Below are 21,889 nucleotides of genomic sequence, written 5' to 3' on the forward strand. Positions count from 1 at the left end.
CCCCCCTCCTGAGGCCATAATCTGCCCCGGGGACCCCATCCCCCGGGGCATGGGTCTTTTTTAATTTATTTATTTTTTATTTGGAGGGGGGCTTCCTTGCCCCCTCCTGTGGCCACTTATGGCCCCAGGGACCCCATCCATCGGGCCGGTCCTTTTTAAATTATTATTATTTTTTAATTAATTTTGGGGAGGGAGGCCGTGTGGCCACTAATGGCCCCGGGGACTCCATCCCCTGTGGCTGGCCCACTCCGTGGGGGGGTCCCCAATCCCCCCCACGGTGCCAGCCGGCTCCCCGCATCCTGCGGGAGCCAGCATTGCTCTTCCACATGGGGAGCAGCTAACATGCTGCTCCCCATGTGGAAAAGCAATCTGTTTTGCTAAATGAAACGAGAGCAGGTTTCCTGCTCTCTGTTCCAAATAGCAAAGCAGTTTGCAATGACAGAGTGGGAGCCGCGAGGCTCCCGCCCTGTCATTGCAAACAAAAGGGGGTGGTAATGGACGGAGCATCTGAACCAATCACTCACACCCAGTCAAAAGATCTGGGTTTAATCCATCACCTGTTCTTTAGCCCACTCTGCCACCCCAGTTCAGACATGGCTATATGCAAATCAGTCTGAGCCTGTGCCTCATGGGAACAGTACAGCCCGAACTGCCAAGCCATGCCTTCCCTGGACCGGAAACAAGCTTCCGAGTACCGGTTTCTGTTATTCCAGCCGTCTTCAGCCCGGCTTGCTTGAATCCAGTGGCAAAGTGAGCAAGGGACTCACGTCTGAGCATACCCTGCCACACTTATGGCGGCCAAAAGCGGTGCAAAAGGGGGTGGTAATGGACGGAGCATCTGAACCAATCAAACACTCACACCCAGTCAAGCCATGCCTTCCCTGGACTGGAAACAAGCTTCCGAGGACCGGTTTCTGGCATTCCAGCCGGTCCTTGGATGCTTGATTCCGGTCTAGAAAAGACATGGCTTGGCAGTTCGGGCTGGACTGTTCCCATGAGGCACAGGGTCAGACTGATTTGCATATAGCCATGTCTGAACTGGGGTGGCAGAGTGGGCTAAAGAACGGTGATGGATTAAACCCAGATCTTTTGACTGGGTGTGAGTGTTTGATTGATTCAGATGCTCCGTCCATCACCACCCCCTTTTGTACTGTCATTGCAAACGGCAGTGTCCCAGGGGTGGGCACCCCGGGACACTGCAGGAGCCGGCCCTGGGGGGTGGCGGTCCCCAGGGCTTCGACAAGGCTCCAGGAGGGGGTCCGCGCGGCCCCTCTCCTCACATTTTAAAAGCGCCGGAGGGTGGTGGTCCCCAGGGCTGGGGGGCCCATCACAAACCCCCCAATTTGAATATTTAGTGCCCCGGAGAGGTGGCCGTCCCCAGGGCGTGTGGGGGGGCTTGAGCCCCCCCCCACACAGTGTATATTTTTACAAAAGAAATCCCCGGGGGATGGCGGCCGCAGGGGAGCCGTGAGCCCCACCAACAAAGAACTAGAAGCCCCGGGGGTGGTGGTCCCTGGGGCTAGGGGGGCCTGAGAGCCCCCCTCAACGAATATTAAGAAGCCCCCGGGGTGGCGGTCCCTGGGGCTGGGGGTGCCTGAGAGCCCCCCATATAATTGAAATAAGCCCTGGAGGGTGGCGGTCCCCGTGGCTGGGGGGATTAAGAGCCCCCCGCACATAATTAAACATAGCCCCAAGGGACTTTACATAACTATTGCCCCCGGGATTGGGCCCCCCCGGGGGCAATTACCAAAGAAGTGCGGGAGCCCGCACGGATTTTGCGTTTTTTTTTAAATCATTTTTTGTGGGTTCTTCTGGGACCCCCTGACCAGGTCTAGGGGTTCAGGGTGTTTCTACCCTGCCCCCTTTTTGCGTTTTTCGCCTTTCTTTTGCTGATTTCTTGTGCCTTGGTTCTACATAGGCACAAGATGGCTGCCAACACTTCCTGATTTGGAGTGTAAACAGCCCATTAGAATACAGCTTGTGCACGGCAGGGTGCACTTAGAATGCGCGGATCCTGCGCGGCCATAGATATATATGTACTTTTAAATGTGATTTTCTCAGGAACTACTGTACGGATTTACACCATTTAAGCAAAAGGCAGGAGTCTGAACTAAGGACTACCTCTTTGCCAAATTTGGTGTAATTCTGTTAAGCAGTTCGGGCTGTAGCTGTGGCTAAAGGTCCCTATGGAAAATTGCGTGGGGAAAACACGTTTTGGGAACCCCCTTTTTTCCTCGGACCCCGCTACAAGAATGATCCCGAGACTTTCAGGGTAGGAGCGGACCGGAGCTGGCCATTAGTTTTGAAAATTCCGCAAAGATTTATGAACCAGCGCCAAAGGTATTCCAAATAGAATGTTGCGGATTTCGTATGGAAAATAGGTCCTAACTTTAACTACCTACTGGCAACTGTATATTAGTGTGTGTATATATGTGTATATTAGTGTGTGTATATATGCGTGTGTATATATTCATCCAGCCTCCACAGAATCATCCCAAGAATCTCCCATGGAAGAAGGCACGGACTCGAGGTAGTCAGGAATCGGCATCTATTTTTTTTTTTCCTTGGGTCACCCTCAATCCCAGAGGTAATAGAGACGCGTTTCGGCTTACTGGAAACCTTAATCAATCTGTTTGGCGCCATTTACAAAAACATCAAATAAAGTAATTCCCAATTACGTCATAGGTAAACATGAAAGACATACTCTAAAGAATGCAACCATGATGTAAGCCTTATGCAGCAACTAAATCCATGCATCTTACGGCTGGGTATCAGCATTGTTAAAGGTAAAACATATTCAGTTGTCTAAATTGCATAGTGCATTTAAATAGTTGGCATGGAGTCCCATGATTCTAAGTTGAATGGGCCAGTGATTAAGTATGCTCAAAATTTAACTAACCTGCCGTAATTGGTACATTGCTAGCATATAAAGTGCGCCGCCAAATTTCTCATCCTGTGTTACAAAATTGTGAAACATAAAATATGTTGAATACATTAAAAGAACATGCTGCCGCACTTAAATTGCCAAATGAAAAACAGCCACTGGCACGGAGTTCTCATCACGAGTGCATAACACAACCTCTGGTTGAAGAACTTTAACCTTGTGCTGCGTAATGTGTGTGTGTGTGTGTGTGTGTGCGTGGGTGTGTGTGTGTGTGTGTGTGTATATATATATATATATGTATATATATATATATATATATATACATATATATGTATATGTGTATATATATATATATATATACATATATATATATATATATATATATACACACCCACACCTGCGTCACAATCAAAATATCACTTTTCTTGACTTTTCAGGCTGCTAATACTTTAATTAAGTGTTCAATAATACTTGCATTCACTTACAGACACTTCAGAGCACTGGGCCTTCATAGTTGAGCTAATGTCTACTGAGGAAATAAGGGTGGGACAAGTAGCTGGTTGGAAGAAAAGAATAGAAGGAAGGCAGCAGGCACTGTCCCACCTGCTCTGCAAACGGTTGTACATATGCACCGCACATTGCAAGCTAGATTAGTCGACGGCTGTGTTTAAAAGTTCAGAGCCTGTCTCGTAAAACCTGACTTCATGTTATTATGGCTGGGGGGCAACCCCTCAAAATAAATGCCCTGCAGGAGAACCTGGAGCGGCGTGAGGCTAGTACTGTAACTGACTTTGTGTAAAAGCTTCTGTCTTTGTTTTTAACATGGCAATGAGGGCCCCTCTGAGTATTAAACATAATTTCCCAACAGCTTATGTAGCATGACAATCATTTCTTATCAATTTCTTCTTCGATTTATTGCTTTAAGTTAGATTTAAAATGGGTAACAATGCTGGCATTTGCTAATCATCCCAGTTTTTTTTCTAACCGGACTTGGCCTAAAAATACTTGGCAGGCTGGTTAAATATTAACCAGACGGATTCTTTCTAGTTACTTTTGCCTCCTGATGTGGTGCTATTTCCCCTGCCAAGTTTCAGCCTGACCCTGGGCAGACGTTTCTGACTTTTGTCTAGACTTGCACACACATGCACAGATTCAGAAAAGGCGGGAACGCGCGCTGTTTGCTTCCCTTGGCTGAACAAGTCGGAACTGTAGGCCGTGACCAGCCTGCGCGAGGCGCAGGGGCTCTAACCACAAAGGAATGTTCTGCCGTAAACGTTTAGTCTGAAAAATACCTCCATTTATACCCGTCAGGATTGAAAAATTGATTACCGACCTGTGTAAATGAATTTACTATTGCTTATTTCTCCACATCCACGAGTCTGGAGGAATCCGCAGACCAAGTCTCACTTTATGGGTGATAAGGCGGCTTTGAAAGGCGTGGTTTGCCCTACAAGTTTGGGAATGCTCACAACAAACATGTGGGCATTCTCAGATTTTGACCCTCTCCCACCTTAGAAACGGTCGTAAAGTCAGGGCTTTAAGTGGGCCGGGTCTCAAGGGGTCTGAGCACCGGCAGTTTTTTTCCAGGGGGCCTCGAAACGGGTCTCTATCGGGCTCTGTTTTGAGCCCTGACACTGGCAGTCCGTTTTTTCCCCTGACTGAAATGACAGCTGTTTGCTGTCAGTGCAGTCTCGAAAAAAGTGCCATGGCCCACAACAAAGCCTGATAGAGACCCGTTTCGAGACAGCAGGCACATGGATGTGCGCTGCTCACACTGCTCACTTCTCAGTAGTAGAGAAGTTACAGCATGACGTCATGCCAGGAGAGCGTTGTGGGGGAAGGGAAACCCTTTAAGAGTCATTTTCTTTCTGGATTTCCCTTCTCTTTCTGGAACAGTAACATTGTGGTAGGGTCACCAGGGATTTATTTGGAAGCTTTGTCAATATTATATACAAGTCATAGTTGCAGCTTATTTATCTTCTGCAAGTAATAACCATTGACAAAGCCAATATCCCTTACTTAATGTAGGTATGATGTTACTTGTATCAAATATCTGTATGCAATGACAGAAACAGCAAAATACAAGTCGGGCAGCACACTATGCTAAGCACAGATTTTTTTGCGTTAAGTGATTTAAAGCCACGCCCCTAACTACACTGACCACGCCCCTTTGAGAGACCCCCCAGTTTTTCATCCCACTTAAAGCCCTGCGTAAAGTCAACGCATCACCCCCACATTTGGTGGGAGTACACGGTCACTTTTGCCTCTTGTAATGTAACGTTTGCTTTTGTGATTTGTTCACTTGTAATGTTCTCATGCATCAGTTCTGTTCCTATTGTGAAGCGCTCCGCCACCTTCGGATAAAGTCCGTGCTATATAAAAACGCATAAATAAAGAAATAAAGCAAGCCTTTCGCCACAGAGACAACTTTTTCCCCTCCGAAAAAGAAGGAAAAAAATGCTTTTACAAAGGGTGCTTCTCCCTTCGCTTAAATCTAACTAGTGCAAAATTCCTCACGGGCACAGGAGATGCCACACAAAATTCCCGGAAGTGTGCCTGAAAACTGCCACCTGGTGCAGCTTTCCAGGTGCAGTTATGCAAGCAAGTATACATCTTTCAGAGAGGAGGGGGAAATTATTTGTATTTTCCCTCTGCTTCATTATTGTCTTAAGAATTTATAAATTTCTCTCTATGAAAGGTGCCATTTTATCGCCTTGTTTTAAGTAGCTCGTTGTATTCCCATTTTCTCCTGCCGAAACCCCAATAGAGTAACATGCTTAATACATTTTGCACAGGACTGGTTGCATCCTAGAACCTCCTATGTTTTTGTAAAATACTCTCTTTTTCACATTTAAGTAACCCCCCAATAACAGCACACTCCCCACATGCTTTCAGGTTACGAGGTACTATCTACTTTTTATTTGACAGAAGGGCACCACTAAGTCATTTAAATTATTACAGTGCGGTTTAGTTAAGATTGCTACATGTTCTAAAACTTGTTCTTCCTTTAGTCACTCTTTGGTGTGGTAATTTGTTTCCAAAATGTCACAATACTTCCGTAATTGGATGTTTCCCAGCCACCACGTAATTCATTTTATGAGCAGCTCTAGGATGCCTCTGGCAACATTGTGCTGGTGGAGAAAAAGTAAGGGTGTGACACATGCACCTGGGAGGAGGCAAAGGTGCACGCGAGAGGGTAGAACTCACAAGGCGGCAAAAAGTATCTTCACATAGTGTGCCAAAAATCCTCCTTCCACCCTTCTATGATAGAGAAAGACACAGGGAGGGTACACGTGCCCAAACGCATATACACCATTGATGTTGCCTCTTCCCTGTGTCAGTGTCCATTTCTTTTTTTATTTTAAACAATCTTTTTGATGCATTTTCAAAAACAACAAAGTATTAGCAGCAGTACATCATATAATATTTATGTACACCATTATTAGGGGGAGGCCCCTTTCAGGTAGTATATATGCAGTAAGAAATTTAGTGAGGCCCACGCCATGTACGATTTTTCCCCAATGGTAGGGGGAGCCCTGATCGAGACCCTCACGGTTCAAGCTCGATTCAATGCTTAAGCCTCTATGGGAGCGCCATTCGGCCCAGACTCGCTCCCATTTACGTGGACATCCCCTCCCAAAATTGATTTTTCATTTGTCGAACATCAATCCGTGTCCAGTTCCCACTCCACCAAGTCGGGGTTTCTCCAGCCCTACATAAACCTGCAATGTTTCGTTTAGCGACCACAAGACCCAGTGAAAGCCGCAACATAGTGTCTCTTCCCAAATGTGTGGAGACATGTTTACGCTGTGTCTGGGAACGCCACCAATTGTGACCTCTCCCATAATTCTCTGTAGTACTTTACAAAAGATTTGCACAGCCGGACATGACCATATAATATGGAAGACGGTGCTCCTTTCACCACAGCCACAAAGACCAATCTGTTTGACAGCGGCCTATGGCCCAGATCGCGGTGCGAGAGTAGTACGAATGGTGCTAAATGCGTAAGTAGATCAATCAAAACCCTGTATTTATGGCAACCTCTTGAAAGGCTCCTAACGCCTCTTCCCACTTCCTGTCATTGCAGTTCCCTGTATCTCCCTCCCATTTAGTCCTGAGTGTACTGAGGTTGTTTGGGGAATTATTTATTAGCTTCTCAGTGTCCATTTCAAACCCCAACAGGAGAAGTAAGGAACCTTTTTGTCTCTTCAGGTGGATGATTATGAGGTGGAGTGTGAGCAGGATCTCGGGCCGCTGCAGTTTGTGCTGTTGGAGAAGCAGCGGTACTGGGTGGAAGATAACTGGTTCTGCCGCCATGTGAGTGTGACTTGTCCAGGTGGACAAACCTCTGAATTCCCCTGTCACCGCTGGTTCGTCGGAGACGTCAGCATATGCATCCCAGAGGGCTCCGGTAGGCATTTCTCATTTCTTTGATTGCTTTATTGTACCAGGTTGTGTTATGTTATAGCATATTTATAGAGCACCGCAGCTGCTATAGTATGGATTCTTGACCCTCTTTGAAAGACCTCCAATTCTCTCTCACTTTCTATATAAAGATCTCGGAGATCAAATCCAGTGGTAATCTGAAAAGGTAAGGCTTCAATTATTTCCTGAAACTATCGCACTCCTCTGTCTAGGACAGCTCTAGTAGGCAGCTGCCTTACAGACCCCCACTAGGTGGTTCATATTTCTGCAAAAGACCTGAAGATTGGCCCAGTTGCTAGGGAAGGAGGAGCACAAAAACAGGCAAATATTTTTTCCCTGGAGGTCTGGAACCCTTGCTCCCTCTTCTATATGTCCAAAGAAGTGGATTCCAGGATTTTGCAGGATTTTGCAGCAAGTGCGAAGATTGACTGGGTACCAGCGCATACAATCTTATACATTACAGTTGAACTTTGAAGACATGCTTGAAACAGCTCTAGGGTGATGGCGCAACTACAGTTTTCACTGTTGTCCCTTCACATTGATGTCAGGGTGCACCAACACATGTTTTAGTTATTTCTGAGGTTGTCAGCTAGTAGAGTAAATACATTTGCAGGCATTTGTGGTCTCAGTGCTGTCCATAATTATGCCGTAGCAGTCTGAAGCTGCCGCAGGTGAAGAAGAGGATATTTCGATACACTCAAGCAAGGGATTTAGGTATAATCGAGCAGCGAAGGGGCAAGCGTGAAAACCGTCTGTACCTGAAGAGGAGCAGTTAAATAAAATGCTGTCTTCTGTGGGCATGCGGCCCACGCCACGAGCAAGTTCTCGAAAGCCAACAATTCTGTCCTGAGTCTCCCCCGCCCAAAGAAAATCGGCGCCACAAAAGCCATCGCTAAAATTTTTAAACTACAGTGTTCTCCTGTTGCCACGTATGGAGCCGAAGTTTGGGGATCGGCCAGCAGCATTAGTATCCAAAGAGAGGAAAACCGTTTTTGCAGAAAATTGCTGGGAGCACCGATCTCCTCTTCTAATTTTATCTGCCATAACGAACTCAACCTCCCCTTCATAAGTGACTTTATTAAAGCAAGACCAGCTCTCTTCTGGATTAGAATCTGGAGGAATGAGGCTGCTGTCCTTACGCAAAACATCATTAAGGACTGCCTTAATTGTGAAAATGGCATGCTGATCCCCTGGTTTAAAGAAGTTTTTAAAACATTTAATGAAATTGGTAGAGGCATTTTGTTTACCAAGCCAACGGCTATCGAATTAAAGGATAAATTTGAGGTCCAAAAGGCACTTTATGCACTTTACCGTAATGAACGGTTGGAAGTGAATCACAGAAATCAGGGGTCAAGAAATACATTGGAAATGGTCTTTGTATGCAAATCATGCCACCCTACCTCTCACTCCCTATGTCAAATTGGGAGCGATCCCTATTGTTTCGTCTAAGGGCAGGAACTGTGAAATTTTTGCTGTCTTTTCCTTTGGGGTTCCGACATCATATAGATCTTACCCCCTGCCCTTGTGACGGTATAAGCACTCAAGATGATTTGCACTTTCTGTTTTTCTGTAAATTTTATGTGAGATATACAAAATGGCTTTTAACCCCATATTTTAGAAAATTCAGACCTCTCACACTTCAGGAATCCTATATGTTGTTGCTCACCTTGGACACTGATGAACTGACATTTCGCACTAGCACTTTTTTAAGACTAGCCATACGTGCACGTAAGACTATGGAAAGTCCCTGAAATCAGAATCAGTCATAAAGATACTACTGCAAAAACTTTATAAGATAATGAAATCTATTGCTTAACCACTGTATGAACTGCTTTGTTACTATGGAATGCTATTTACATAACTGTTTTGTATTATATGTATATATGTGCTTTGCTGTGTTCGGTACTTTTATGAATTTTATCAAATTCGAATAAAGGTCTTTTGAACTTTGAACTTGCTGTCTTCTGTGTTTTTAGATGGAAACATCTAGTTCTCCTGGAGCGTCTAATAACAACCCAGCATTGATTATCCCTCTTAGTTCCTCATTTGTGACATTGAAGAAGGCTCAGACTAGCAAATATACTATTATTTTTTATTAAATTTTTTAATTCTTTTTAGCCACCAACCTCTTGATAATTAATATTTGAGGTTTTAGTATAATATTTTTTTTGTAAAATATTTTAAGTTCTGGAAATCCTGATTTTCTGCTTAAGGTTTATTTGGGATTCCTCAAACCTTAATTTTGCTTCAAGAACTGGCCTTGGTGCGGAATTACTTGAGACCCCCTTACTGATTCCAAAAATCTCACAGGCTGGTGCTATGCTTTCCTTGCCCCCCCCCCCACCCCACCCCACCCCCTTGTTGATGTGTGGTCACCTTACTTGGTTCCCCAAGTTTTCTTTCTAGAACGTGGTTATTGAATTTGTTCTGGTGACTGCAGAACTTTATAATTATGCTCCCATTTTAGTATGTCACTTGCTTTCATCAAATCAGCTGCTATGCCATTCTCAGACTGAAATTGTAGATCCAAGAATTGTTCAGTGATCTTCACCAATCCGGGTCATATTCATGTATTATGTAATTTATATAGTGCGAACCGGGACCCAACGTAACAGAAAGGGGTGAAAAAGAGAGTTTTAGAGTGAATGTGAGAGAGGGGCAAGGGTGAGCTCATAGTGCATAGCACTCCGCGATGGGGCATGTAGTTGGGTGTTGAATGGTGAAGAAGATGGTAGAGAGCATGGGATTGCGGTAGAGAGGAAAAGGCCTTTCAAGAGTGCAAAGAGCTGAGGAGGGAGATGGAATTGGCGGATAAAGGCAAGACTTTCTCCATTGCAAACCGACCCCAAGCATAATATTTCATATATTGAGCACATGAACTCGATCTTTGTTCTGAATGGAAAGATAATAATTTGGACCATCTACACAATATTAGTCTCTCATGACGTAGGGATTGTTACACGAACATTTGAGCCCTGAAGAAGTCTGTGTAGGACGAAACGCGTTGGCTATTTTGACCACTGTTCAATGGGCATGCTTTTAAGAAGAAAATGAATAAAGAATAAATGAATACAGACATGTTCTATTCATGTGTTAATCATGTGCTATGTTTTGATGAAAATTACTGTTATAAGTGAAATGAGATGTGTGCCGAATTCATGAGACAGATTCAATCTAATTAACACTGTGAGTGCTGAACCACCACTAACGGATGCACATTTTGGAAGCTGTTTTCAATTTGGAGTAGAGAGGGGCTGCACTTCAGGTTCTGTGCACCACTGGAGAACTCCCAAACTCTGCCCGATACGATTTGACAAGTAACTTATTGCCTCAACCGCTCTGTGTATATTACTTTCAAGACTTTAGAATAGCGAGGTGAAGGAGACATGAGAACTTTATTAGAGGAGTGGTGCGGGGAAACGAGGATAAACATGGCAGAGCAGGGCTACAGGACATAGAGTGATTTTACTAGTGTATCTCTTTAGGTGGGTTTGGCAGCCGGGTGATTAATACAGCAAGAAGGTATTGCTTGAAGAGGTGAGTCTTCAGTTCTTTCCATGAGTGGGGAAGGAATGACCAGGCGGTGCTGAACTTGGAGGGAGTTCTACACATTTGGAGCACAGCAGGAGAAGGCTTGGCATCTTGCCTTTTTCCTGCACGGTTTGAATTCCAGTCTTGTGATAGCTGCTGCCGTGCCTCTAACCTACTTCTCCTCCCCTTAAAAACGGATTTCAAATTGTTTTTTCCAACTAATGATACAAATAAATCTATTTCTAACTCATTCAACCAAATGTTTCTCATGTTCCCACTTTATAAAGCTCTACATTTCTTTAAAACTACTGAACAGGTTTCAATGACAAATGTTACTGATCAGTTCAACCATATCAATGTGCTGAAAACTAAAGGTAAAAATAAATAAAATTTTTGCAAATTGAGACAGAGTATTTTCTCTTAACAAAACATTTATTTGGGGCAGAACTTGATAGTCGTTTAGCTTGGGTCTTGCAGCTGTTACAGTCTATCAGCTATAGTGTTGATTAGCTTCATAAAGCCTCTTAGTAGGCACTATCTGAATGGATAAAGGAAATGCTGATTGTGTCTTTACAGGTTCGAAGACCTAAACGCAAAAATCAGGAGCTATACGTTTCTTACGCTTATTGAGAGACTGTGGACGCAGCACATAATGTGAGTCTAGTTTTTTAATCTATAGCTGCGGAAACTGCAATGAGGACTTTGTCTCTTACGTTCCCATGATTATGAGATTGATCCCCAATCAGACTGTCTGAAGCTGAAGCAAAGATAGTATTTTCAGATCCTATGATATAGCAAGTTGATGGTAAGCCTGGGTTGTATGGCGCCACAGCTTGATAAAACTAACCTACTGTAAGGCCTTTTTTTTAAAAGATGGGTATATCAATTGCTATTGATCTACGATTTAGTATATTCTTTCAAGATTGTTTTAGAACATTGATACGAAGGTATTGATCCCACGGTGACTCAATGTAACAAAGAACGGACTATGTTATCTAAGGCGATTGCATTTGTATAGGTGGATGAGTCAAATTCCCACCTAAGTATGTGTTCGATTGACTTTTAGTTAGCATGCTTTAATTTTAACCCAATATCGAAGTATGGTAGCACTGTGAGACGACGATTGTTGCTGTAGCTTGAATTCAGAACAGATTTGCGCCTTGCTTGCTGGTCTCAGCAGTCGAAAGGTGAATATATAGAGGATGCATTGTGTTTTGTTCAACCAAATTTTAAATTGCCCTGGCAATGCTTCCAACCCCGGAGTGATTGTTGGAAGACATTTATCTCTTATCTCTTGTAGTAGTAATATCACTGATGGTCCTGGTAGGTTTCTAGATAGTTTCTGAAATGCAAACTTGTAAACTTAAGGTCGCAACTTTATTTTTCAAGAATAGAAGATGTATATTCATTGATCCTTTTGATTGGAAAAGGATCCTCAGATTAATTATAAATGTCAGTCCTTTGTAAGATCTTATCAAAGAATGACCACCTGTAGTTGGAATTTGGACAACATACAAACACTACAAACTTGGTCTTATTGTAACTGACCCCCGGTTTATGAAGGCAGGAGTATGCTCCAGAGACCTTTATTATGTGCTGTGGTTCAACACTAGTTTGGTCCAGTACAACTGTGTTGTCTGCATGTTGCATGATGGGCATATGCAGGCTGTTCTGTTTTGGAGGACAAGCTCACGGATTTGTGGCGGCTGGTCCAATATTGACAACATACACAATGAACAACAGAGGGACCAAAGTACAGCCTCACTTGAGGCACTGAACAGATTTACAACTAATCATAAAAGCAGTCTTGGGTGCACGGACCCCTTCCTTCCTGACAGATTTGCTATAATTCTGTTTAGCAGTTTGAACTGTAGTGGAGAGCTAAAATTAACATAAAGATTTGTGTTGGACACATTTTCGCCCACTACTAACTAAGCCCTCTTTATTGCATAAAATTAGGCAAAATAATTCAGAGGTACCTGAAAGTATCCTTTGCAAGACTCACTGCATATTTATTTAAATAGGGGCACCGTTATTAGACATAGAAACACATTCTTCTTTTAGTTTAGTTTATAAATGTAACTGCAGAGGAGTTTTTGCTTTTTTGCACTATATATATATATATATATATATATATATATATATATATATATATATATATATATATATAATATACTGAAAAGGTGCTTCAACAACTTGTCGGGGGTAGTAAGCGCTCTATAAACGCAATTACAATTTTACATATATATATATATATATATATATATATATATATATATATATATATATACACACACGCATATCTATACTACTATAATAAAGGAAGAACTTTGAGGCTTTGAGGCTTTGAGGCGGGTAAACTCGGGAACCACAGTGCCAATCCACACACCCGATACACCGTTGTAATCGTCAGGGTGTGCAGAAGGTTATAGGCTATGTAAAGTTTTAAAAAAAACGTTATTTAAAAAATGTACATTAAAAAAAAGTAGTCCCTCCGAAGTAGCGCCGGCCGCGACGTGCGTGCTCACGTCAGGAGCGCGGGGAGGAGCGGCGTCCAGGAGTGCGACTAGGAGCGGCGGACATGGCGCGGGGGAGGAGCGGTGACGTGAGGAGCAGCGGGCAGGCCGGAGGAGCGGTGACCAGCGGCGGTGAGGTGACAGGCCGGAGGAGCGGTGAGGTGACGAGCAGCGGAAAGCGGCGGTGAGGAGCAAGGAGCGGCGGACCGGTAAACTGAGGAGCACGTGGGAGGAGCGGCAGCTGAGGTAAGGGGACCCACGGACAATGTCGGGGCAGGCGGGGGTTGGGGCAGGCGGGCGACGGGCCGGGCGGGGGCCCGGGCTTCTGGACAATGTCGGGGCGGGCGGGGGTCGGGGAAGCCTGATTGCTCCCGGACAAGGTCGGGACGGGCTGCTAGTATATATATGCACGCATATATATCGTTGGCGGCGAAGGCTGGCTGCAAATTATCCAGCGTATGCGCTCTTACAGTAAGCGGAAGGCCACAAACAAAGACCCCACTCAAGGGTCTGCAGAGATAATGTTTTATTTGTGGCAACTCGTTACAAACAAAACTGTATTTGTCAAAGCCAGATGTTACAAGTGTCCCATTTCCTTTCAATATAAGGTGCAACCATAAACATTGAAACAATACTTGATCTTTCTTCAACACCCGATTACATTGTATTTAATGCATTTGTGTGTGTGTGTATAAAATGAATCTATAATTTATTTAAAAAATGTACAGGAATACTTTGAGCTTCTCTATCCATATCCATACTAATATAATAAAGAGAAAGCCCAGACCTTTGAGGCGGGTAATCTCCGGAACCACAGCACCAATCACAACACCCAATATAGCATTGGAACGGACAGTTGCAGCAGATGGATATAGGCTATACAGACGCCCACCATATACATTTAAAAGGTAAAAGAACCGTGCCAGCAAAGTAGTCCCTTGTGGGCGTGGGCGGGGCATGATGACAAAAAAAAAGTGTTCCTTAAACGTGTGCGTTGTGCTGGGGGAGTGTGCTGGGGGCGTGAACAAGGCCAATGGGCATGGCAATTGCGCAGCACCAAGGGGTGTGGCCAATGGGCGCGAGAAACGGCAACAATCGTGCAGCACATCCCAAAAAAAAAAAACCTGCCTTGAGGGCGTGTGTAAAACAAACGTGTGTGTTGGGTCGGGGCGTGGCCAAGGCCAATGGGTGCAGCAATTGCACGGTAGCAAGGGCGTGGCCAATGGGCGCCTCAATTGCCGGGGCTTAGGTGGGGGCAGATACGACTGATCGTGCCTGCGGGGACAATAACTGCACAGTATCCTGCGCGCTGTCAGCCAGTCAACTCTCTGCATAAAGGACCGTGCCTGCGGGGACACTAACTGCAGCGTCTCCTGCGCGCTGTCACACACTCAACTCTCTGCATAAACGAATTGACACCAGGGGCACAACATCAACCAGGGCTGGAGCCGGGCTCAGGCGGCGGATGACGCGACTAAGCGCGCCTGCTGGGACACTAACCTTTGAACTGACTGCACTTTCCCACATGCGCAGCGTCTCCAGCCCGCGCTGTCACCCACTCAACTCTCTGCATCAACGACTTTACACCACAAGCACAACATCAAACCAAACTGGAGCCGGACCTCAAGCGGGGGATGACGCGATTCAGCGTGCCTGCGCGGACACGAAATTTACAACTGAATGAAGTTTCACACACGCTTACCTACGGAAGTGGAATACATACACACTTGAGACATCTGCTAATACTTCTTACTCCGAGGTACACACAGTATCTGCACACACATGCCTAACTATTGTGACACTTCATGCTAAAAATGTTGTCTACCGCGAGATTTTAATATAAATTTCCCTTGCCTATTACACACATTGCACACGTTCTATTTCATACCCGGACAACGTCTGGACGGGCTGCTAGTATATATATATTTTGAATATACCACTTGCAAAAAATACATGGTTGTTTGGTGGTGAAGGAAGACTGAATATTGTTTCTATGTTTTATAAAATATATATATATATATATTCACTGAAAAAACCATAGGTTATAGACCATATATAGTTAGGGATTAGCATTTAAAAAACCTTATTTTATTTGCACAAAACCATTGAAATTCCATATATAGTTAGTTGCACTAACTATATATCGCGGACCCGCAATCCACTGCTAATGATGTCACATATTACATCATTCATGACATGGTCAGTGACATCACTGATGACATCACTGATGACATCTCAAATGACATCACTGATGACATCACTGATGACATCACTGATGACAACACCCAGTGACTGTATGTTTCTGTAAAGTTAAAATATGTCTTACATATTGAAGAATGAGTGGATGTATAAGTGTCTGGATGAAGGATTTAGTAGGTGCATGACTGACTGTATGAGAGAATGATTAAATGTGTCTCACTGAGTGTATGGGTTAGTGATTAAAGTGTCTTAATTTGGCAATCATTATTTATGTTGTTCTGTAAACTGCTGCATGTTTAAATCAGTAGCTATATCAGTAACTATATGGGTTATTGAATGGTTGCCCAAGTATTTGTATGGGAGACTGAGTATGTGTGTGGGTGGCTGGGAGGTGTATAACTCTGTGCATAGATGTGTGAGCAGTTGATTCCCTAGGTGTATGGGTTCAAAAGTGCATGTAGAAACAGCTGTATGGACAGTTGACTGTGTGCATGAGTATATTGGTGAGTGAATGGATATCTCAGTGCTACATGTCAAAGTAAGTACATATGTAAAACACACTCCATGTGAGAGTTGACATATATAAATAACTGAACATAAGAGCCAGTGAATGTGTGAGTGGCTGTATGAATCATTGTGAACTTGTATCAAGGATTGTATAAGAGAGTAAATATATGTTACTATATGTTTGAATAAGTAAGGTGTGTATAACTGTATAGTTGAGTAAATGGAGATGTGATTGATTCTTTGCATGACTGACTAGGTGTGTGAGTAACTCCAGGGATGTGTGACAGTCTGTGAGTGCCTGTTTACACTGAGTGTATCTAAGGTTATATTAGAGTCTGAAGATGTATTATCACATAAATGATATCATCAGTGATGTAATCAGTAATGTCAAATGAGATGTCAGTGATGTCATCAGTGATGTCATTTGAGATGTCATCAGTGATGTCATCAGTGATGTCATTTGAGATGTCATCAGTGATGTCATCAGTGATGTCACTGACCATGTCATGAATGATGTAATATGTGACATCATTAGCAGTGGATTGCGGGTCCGCGATATATAGTTAGTGCAACTAACTATATATGGAATTTCAATGGTTTTGTGCAAATAAAATAAGGTTTTTTAAATGCTAATCCCTAACTATATATGGTCTATAACCTTTGGTTTTTTCAGTGAATTTTCAAGGTTTTGTAAATGCAAATTCCTAACTATATATGGTCTATAACCTATGTTTTTTTCTGTGAATTTCATTGGTTTTTTAAAAGCTAATATCTATAGCTGTAAAATATATTCTTTATTAAGTGACGTATCACGTAGACCGTGAGACGCCTCATGATGCATCGCATAACCGTGACGTATCGTCTCTGCAGCGCAAACCAAACCCAAAACGTAAGCGCGCCAGAACACGCTTAAAGATATATATATATATTTTTTTAACCTTAATTAGACAAAATCCACACGTGCACATATCACAAACGTTCAAAAAACACAATATGTCGGACTCCCGTTACGCTGCCGGTTAGCTGCCCGGTTAACGTACCAGGAAGCACCTTTACCGCGAAAAATCGCAATTTTTTTTTCTTTTGCCCCGCAGGGAACTTTAATAGCCCCCTCATCAATCCTAGGGGTTCAGGAGGGGTCTGCCTTACCCCTTTCATTCATTTACACCTTTTTTTTTTCCACCTCTTGTCTCTCGATCCCACAGAGAGACAAGATGGCGGCCGCTCCAGACTGTTTACAATGATAACAGCCAATCAGCTTCTCCTCAGACTCCCGTTACACTGCCGGTTAGCTTCCCGGTTAGCTGCCCGGTTCGCGTACCAAGACGCGTCTCCACGGCGAAAAAAACGGATTTTTTTTTTTTTTTTTTTTTTGGCCCCGCGTGGCTTTATAATATCCCCCTCATCAATCCTATGGGGTCAGAAGGGGTCTACCTTGCCCTCTTTCCTTCATTTCCCCCTTTGTTTTGGTCTCCTCTTGTCTCTCGATCCTACTGAGAGACAAGATGGCGGCCGCTCCGGACTGTTTACAATGTTGACAGCCAATCAGCTACTCCTCAGACTCCCGTTACACTGCCGGTTAGCTTCCCGGTTAGCTGCCCGGTTAGCTGCCCGGTTCGCGTACCAAGACGCGTCTCTACGGCGAAAAAATCGAATTTTTTTTTTTTTTTTGGGCCCCGCGTGGCTCTATAATATCCCCCTCATCAATCCTAGGGGGTCAGAAGGGGTCTACCTTGCCCCCTTTCCTTCATTTCCCCCTTTGTTTTGGCCTCCTCTTGTCTCTCGATCCTACCGAGAGACAAGATGGCGGCCGCTCCGGACTGTTTAGAATGTTGACAGACACCGGAGAGCCAATCAGCTTCGCTTCGCAAAGTTCCGATATGCGAAAAGTTTGCGAACCGGAGCGCTACCCGGAGCGCTGTTACAGATATATATCTTGTTTTAAACGTTAATTTCTCAAAATCCACTGAAGCACATATATTGAGACCTAGCAAAGGCACATCGGGCTAACAGTCCCTACAATTTTGCCAAGTTTCGTGGAAATCCATTCAGCCGTTCGGGCTAAAAGTGAGGCCAACCGCCCTATGGAAATTAACATGGGAAAAACGCGTTTTGGGACCCCCCTTTTTTCTCGGCCCCCCTTGACGAACCCCCACCAAATTTTCAGGGGCTGCTCAGAAACAAAATGTGCCATTTTCCTGAAAATTTCAGCCAATTCCGTCCACAAACGCCAAAGTTATTAGGCATAGAATTTTCAAAAGTTCCATAGAGAAAAAATCCTAACTCTATATACCTACTGGCTATCGCCAGTAGGTAATATATATATATATATATATATATATATATATATATATATATCTATATATATCTATATATATATATATATCTATACTACTATTATAAAGAGAGAACTTGCACCTTTTGACCAGGTAAACTCGGGAACCACAGCGCCAATCTACACACCCGATACATCTATGAAAATGTCAGGGTGTGTAGATGGACATAGGCTATATAAATTTTTAAAAAAAAGTACATTAAAAAAATTAAGTTTGTAAACAAAGTAGTCCCCTGAAAGTAGCGCCGGCCGGGACCTAGCGCTGGCTGTGACCGACGTGCGTGATGACGACATGTTTGAGCGGCAGACATGGAGCTGCGGTGAAGTGAGGAGCGCGGGCGCGTCATGTTGAAGAGTAGCGGAGCGGCAGCTGAGGTAAGTAAACCTTGAAATCAGGGCGGGAGGGAGTCGGAGCGGGAGGGAGTCGGGCGGGAGGAGAGCGGGTGTGTACAGAGGGGCAGGCTGGAGAAGTGGGGGCGGGAGGGAGTCGGGACGGGGTCGGGGCAGGAGCGGGTGCGTACGTTTTATTCACATGGTGTGCACAGGCTTCAAAAAGGTAGCCGTCATCCAGAAGGCTGGGGTGTGTAGTTGTCGGAGCGCTAGCAAACTCACTCCAAACAATGTTTTTTGTACTGCATGAATGTCAATATAATTATTATAAATAAAACATGTAGCAGAATTCTCAATGGTTGCCTTGCATGTGTAGAGGAGCGGAGCGGCAGCTGACGTAAGTAAACCTTGAAATCAGGGCGGGAGGGAGTCGGAGCGGGAGGGAGTCGGGCGGGAGGGGAGCGGGTGTGTACAGCGGGGCAGGCGGGAGGAGTGGGGTCGGGAGGGAGTCGGGACGGGTGGGGGTCGGGCGGGAGCGGGTGTACTGCCCCCAGCCCCTTTCTGCCCCAGGCAACGCTGGGGCGGGCTGCTAATATATATGTATGTATGTATGTATGTATGTATATATATATGTATATGTATATATTACCTACTGGCGGTCGCCAGTAGGTAGTTATAGTTAGGATTTTTTTCAATGTTAAATCTCAAAATTCTATTTGGAATAACTTTGGCGCCGGTTGACGAATCTGACTGAAAATTTCCTCAAAATGGCCTCACGGTGCTCCGGTCCTTCCCTGAAAGTTTGGGGGGGATTCGTCAAGCGGGGGCCGAGATAAAAGGGGGGTCCCAAAACTCGTTTTCCCCATGTTAATTTCCATAGGGCGGGCGATTTCACTTTTAGCCCGAACGGCTGAATGGATTTCCACCAAACTTGGCAAAATTGTAGGGACTGGTAGCCCGATGTGCCTTTGCTATGTCTCAAGATATGTGCTCCAGTGGATTTTGAGTAATTTAGGTTAAAAAAAATATATATATCTATAGGCGCGCCCCGGGGATCGCCCCGGGCGCGACACGCGAGGTGCGCACGGAAAGCTGATTGGCTCTCGGGTGTCTGTAAACATTCGAAACAGTCCGGAGCGGCCGCCATCTTGTGTCTCGGTCAAATCGAGACACAAGAGGTGGCTAAAACAAAGGGGGAAATGACTATAAGGCGTTAGGGATAGATCCCCTTTGACCCCCTAGGTTTGATGTGGGGGCTATAAAAGGGCCCCGCGGGGCATTTAAAATATTTTTTTTTTCGTTTTGCGCGGGGGAAGCGCTCGGTGCGCTCCCCGGTGCGCGCACCGGGGAGCGTACTATGAGGAAAAAAGATGACAGAGTTTTTAAAAAATGAAGCCTTTTTTTTTAAATTGGAGGTAGTTCTAAAAAGAACTTTTTTTTTTCTTTTTGTTGTTTTATATTTTTTTTGTGTTTTTTGAACATTTTGTACTTTTTTTGGCTTTTCAAAACAGTTTTATATTTTTTGGGTATTTTTTTAGGGGGAGAAACAAAAAAAAGGGAATTGAAACTGGCTCAACTGGAGCAAAAAAACAAAAAACCCAAAAAATTACTTATTTTTGGGGCACTTGTGATTATCACCTGCAAGGACGATGAGCTTTACGCTTTTTTCACCATAGGCGATAAGCTTGCCACATGCAGTACAAGTGATTTTAAAATCAGAAAATCTTGGCTGAATACAAGGCATCATCTCTGATGTTTCTGGTCCCGATGAAGAGGGTTTGTTTCTTTGGGAGGTGGTCCTTGAAGAATGGGGAAGGTTACTGGCCAGTTCCCTGAGCTCTGCACAAGAATAGTTGTTAGGGTGCTTTCTGGTCATATGACGAATCATGGTATAGTTACCAAATGAATATTTTTTGTTTGGGTTGCCCCTTGAGAGTTCTTCATTGCAGATTAGGCAAGTTACCTTGGCCGCATTCACTTTTTTCTTGCCCTCTGGGAGTGAAAAAAACTCCCATACAATGTGTGGCTTGGGCTTGTATGGGGTATTTTGTTCAGGCAGCCATCTTCCCCCATCCTCCTCTTCCTCTTCCTCCTCCTCCTCTTGTTGACCACCAATGTAATTTGGAGCTGGTCCTGTTGGTGGTGGTGGTGGTGGTGGTGGGGCAGATGCACCAGCTGCTGCTGCTACTGAAGCCATTATTAAGATCAAAAAGGTACAGAGATGTACAAACAGGTCTTCCTCAGTCAAAGGACAAAGTCAGAATAAGGAAAAAAGGTGGGGTCTTTCATCATTTGGAAAAAAAAACTGTCCTGAACCAATGAGAAGTGTTATTTTCAGGTCACAAGACCAGGGGCTTCATCATTATGAAACCAAAACTATTATGAACCAATGAAAAGTGTTATTTTCAGGTCACATGACCCGACGCGCTTACGCTACGCACCCCGGGGCGCGCCCCGGGTCGCGTAGCGTAAGCGCGTCGGATGTTTACGTTGCGCGATCGTATTCGCTCGAGTACTTCCGGGTGCGCTTACGCCGTGCGTATCACGCGGACGCGGCTACGCGATACGTCACGATCATGTTTTCGTTCGCGACATTGGCGCTAACGGGACGCTTCCCGGTTCGCGCACCGGGGCGCTTCATATAATTACGCTTTCCGGGGCGCTCCCCAAGGCGCGCACCGGGAGCGCTCAAAAATTGTTTTTTAAAAAAAAATGGGATAATTGTAGGGACAGGTAGCCCTATTCTGAAGTGGTTTTTAAAAAAATTAACTTTTGAAAAATATGTATTGTGCTACATTGGGCTTAATATATGTTAGAGCCAAAATGTAGCCCAAATGTAGCCCAAAGTAGCCCAATGTAGCCCAAAGATGTCCACCAGAGACAAAAAAAAAAATATAGCCCAAATATCAGCCAGATGTAGCCAAACTGTAGCCCAATGACAGAATGTACCAGAGTGTTCTAAACAACTAGAGCGCTAACAGTCTTACTTATAAAGTGAGACTTATAGTTAGGAATTAGCATTAAAAAAAACCTATGAAATTCACTGAAAAAACCATAGGTTTCACACCAGTTATATTTAGGAATTAGCATTTAAAAAACCATTGAAATTCACTGAAAAAAACCATAGGTTTCACACCAGTTATAGTTAGGAATTAGCATTTA

General features: G+C 44.2%; 1 protein-coding gene across 3 annotated transcripts in view; it reads left to right on the forward strand.

Annotated features, from left to right (window-relative positions):
• ALOX12 (arachidonate 12-lipoxygenase, 12S type) overlaps nucleotides 1–21,889 on the forward strand; it is a 158,788-nt gene that overhangs the window by 19,743 nt on the left and 117,156 nt on the right. For all 3 annotated transcript variants that reach the window (XM_086945910.1, XM_086945908.1, XM_086945909.1), the window contains exon 3: nucleotides 7,097–7,295. In XM_086945910.1, coding sequence (XP_086802036.1) covers nucleotides 7,097–7,295 — 199 coding nt within the window. The remainder of the gene's footprint in view (nucleotides 1–7,096; nucleotides 7,296–21,889) is intronic.

Source organism: Lissotriton vulgaris, chromosome 12 (assembly GCF_964263255.1).
Source record: "Lissotriton vulgaris chromosome 12, aLisVul1.2, whole genome shotgun sequence".
Classification (NCBI taxonomy): Eukaryota; Metazoa; Chordata; class Amphibia; order Caudata; family Salamandridae; genus Lissotriton; species Lissotriton vulgaris.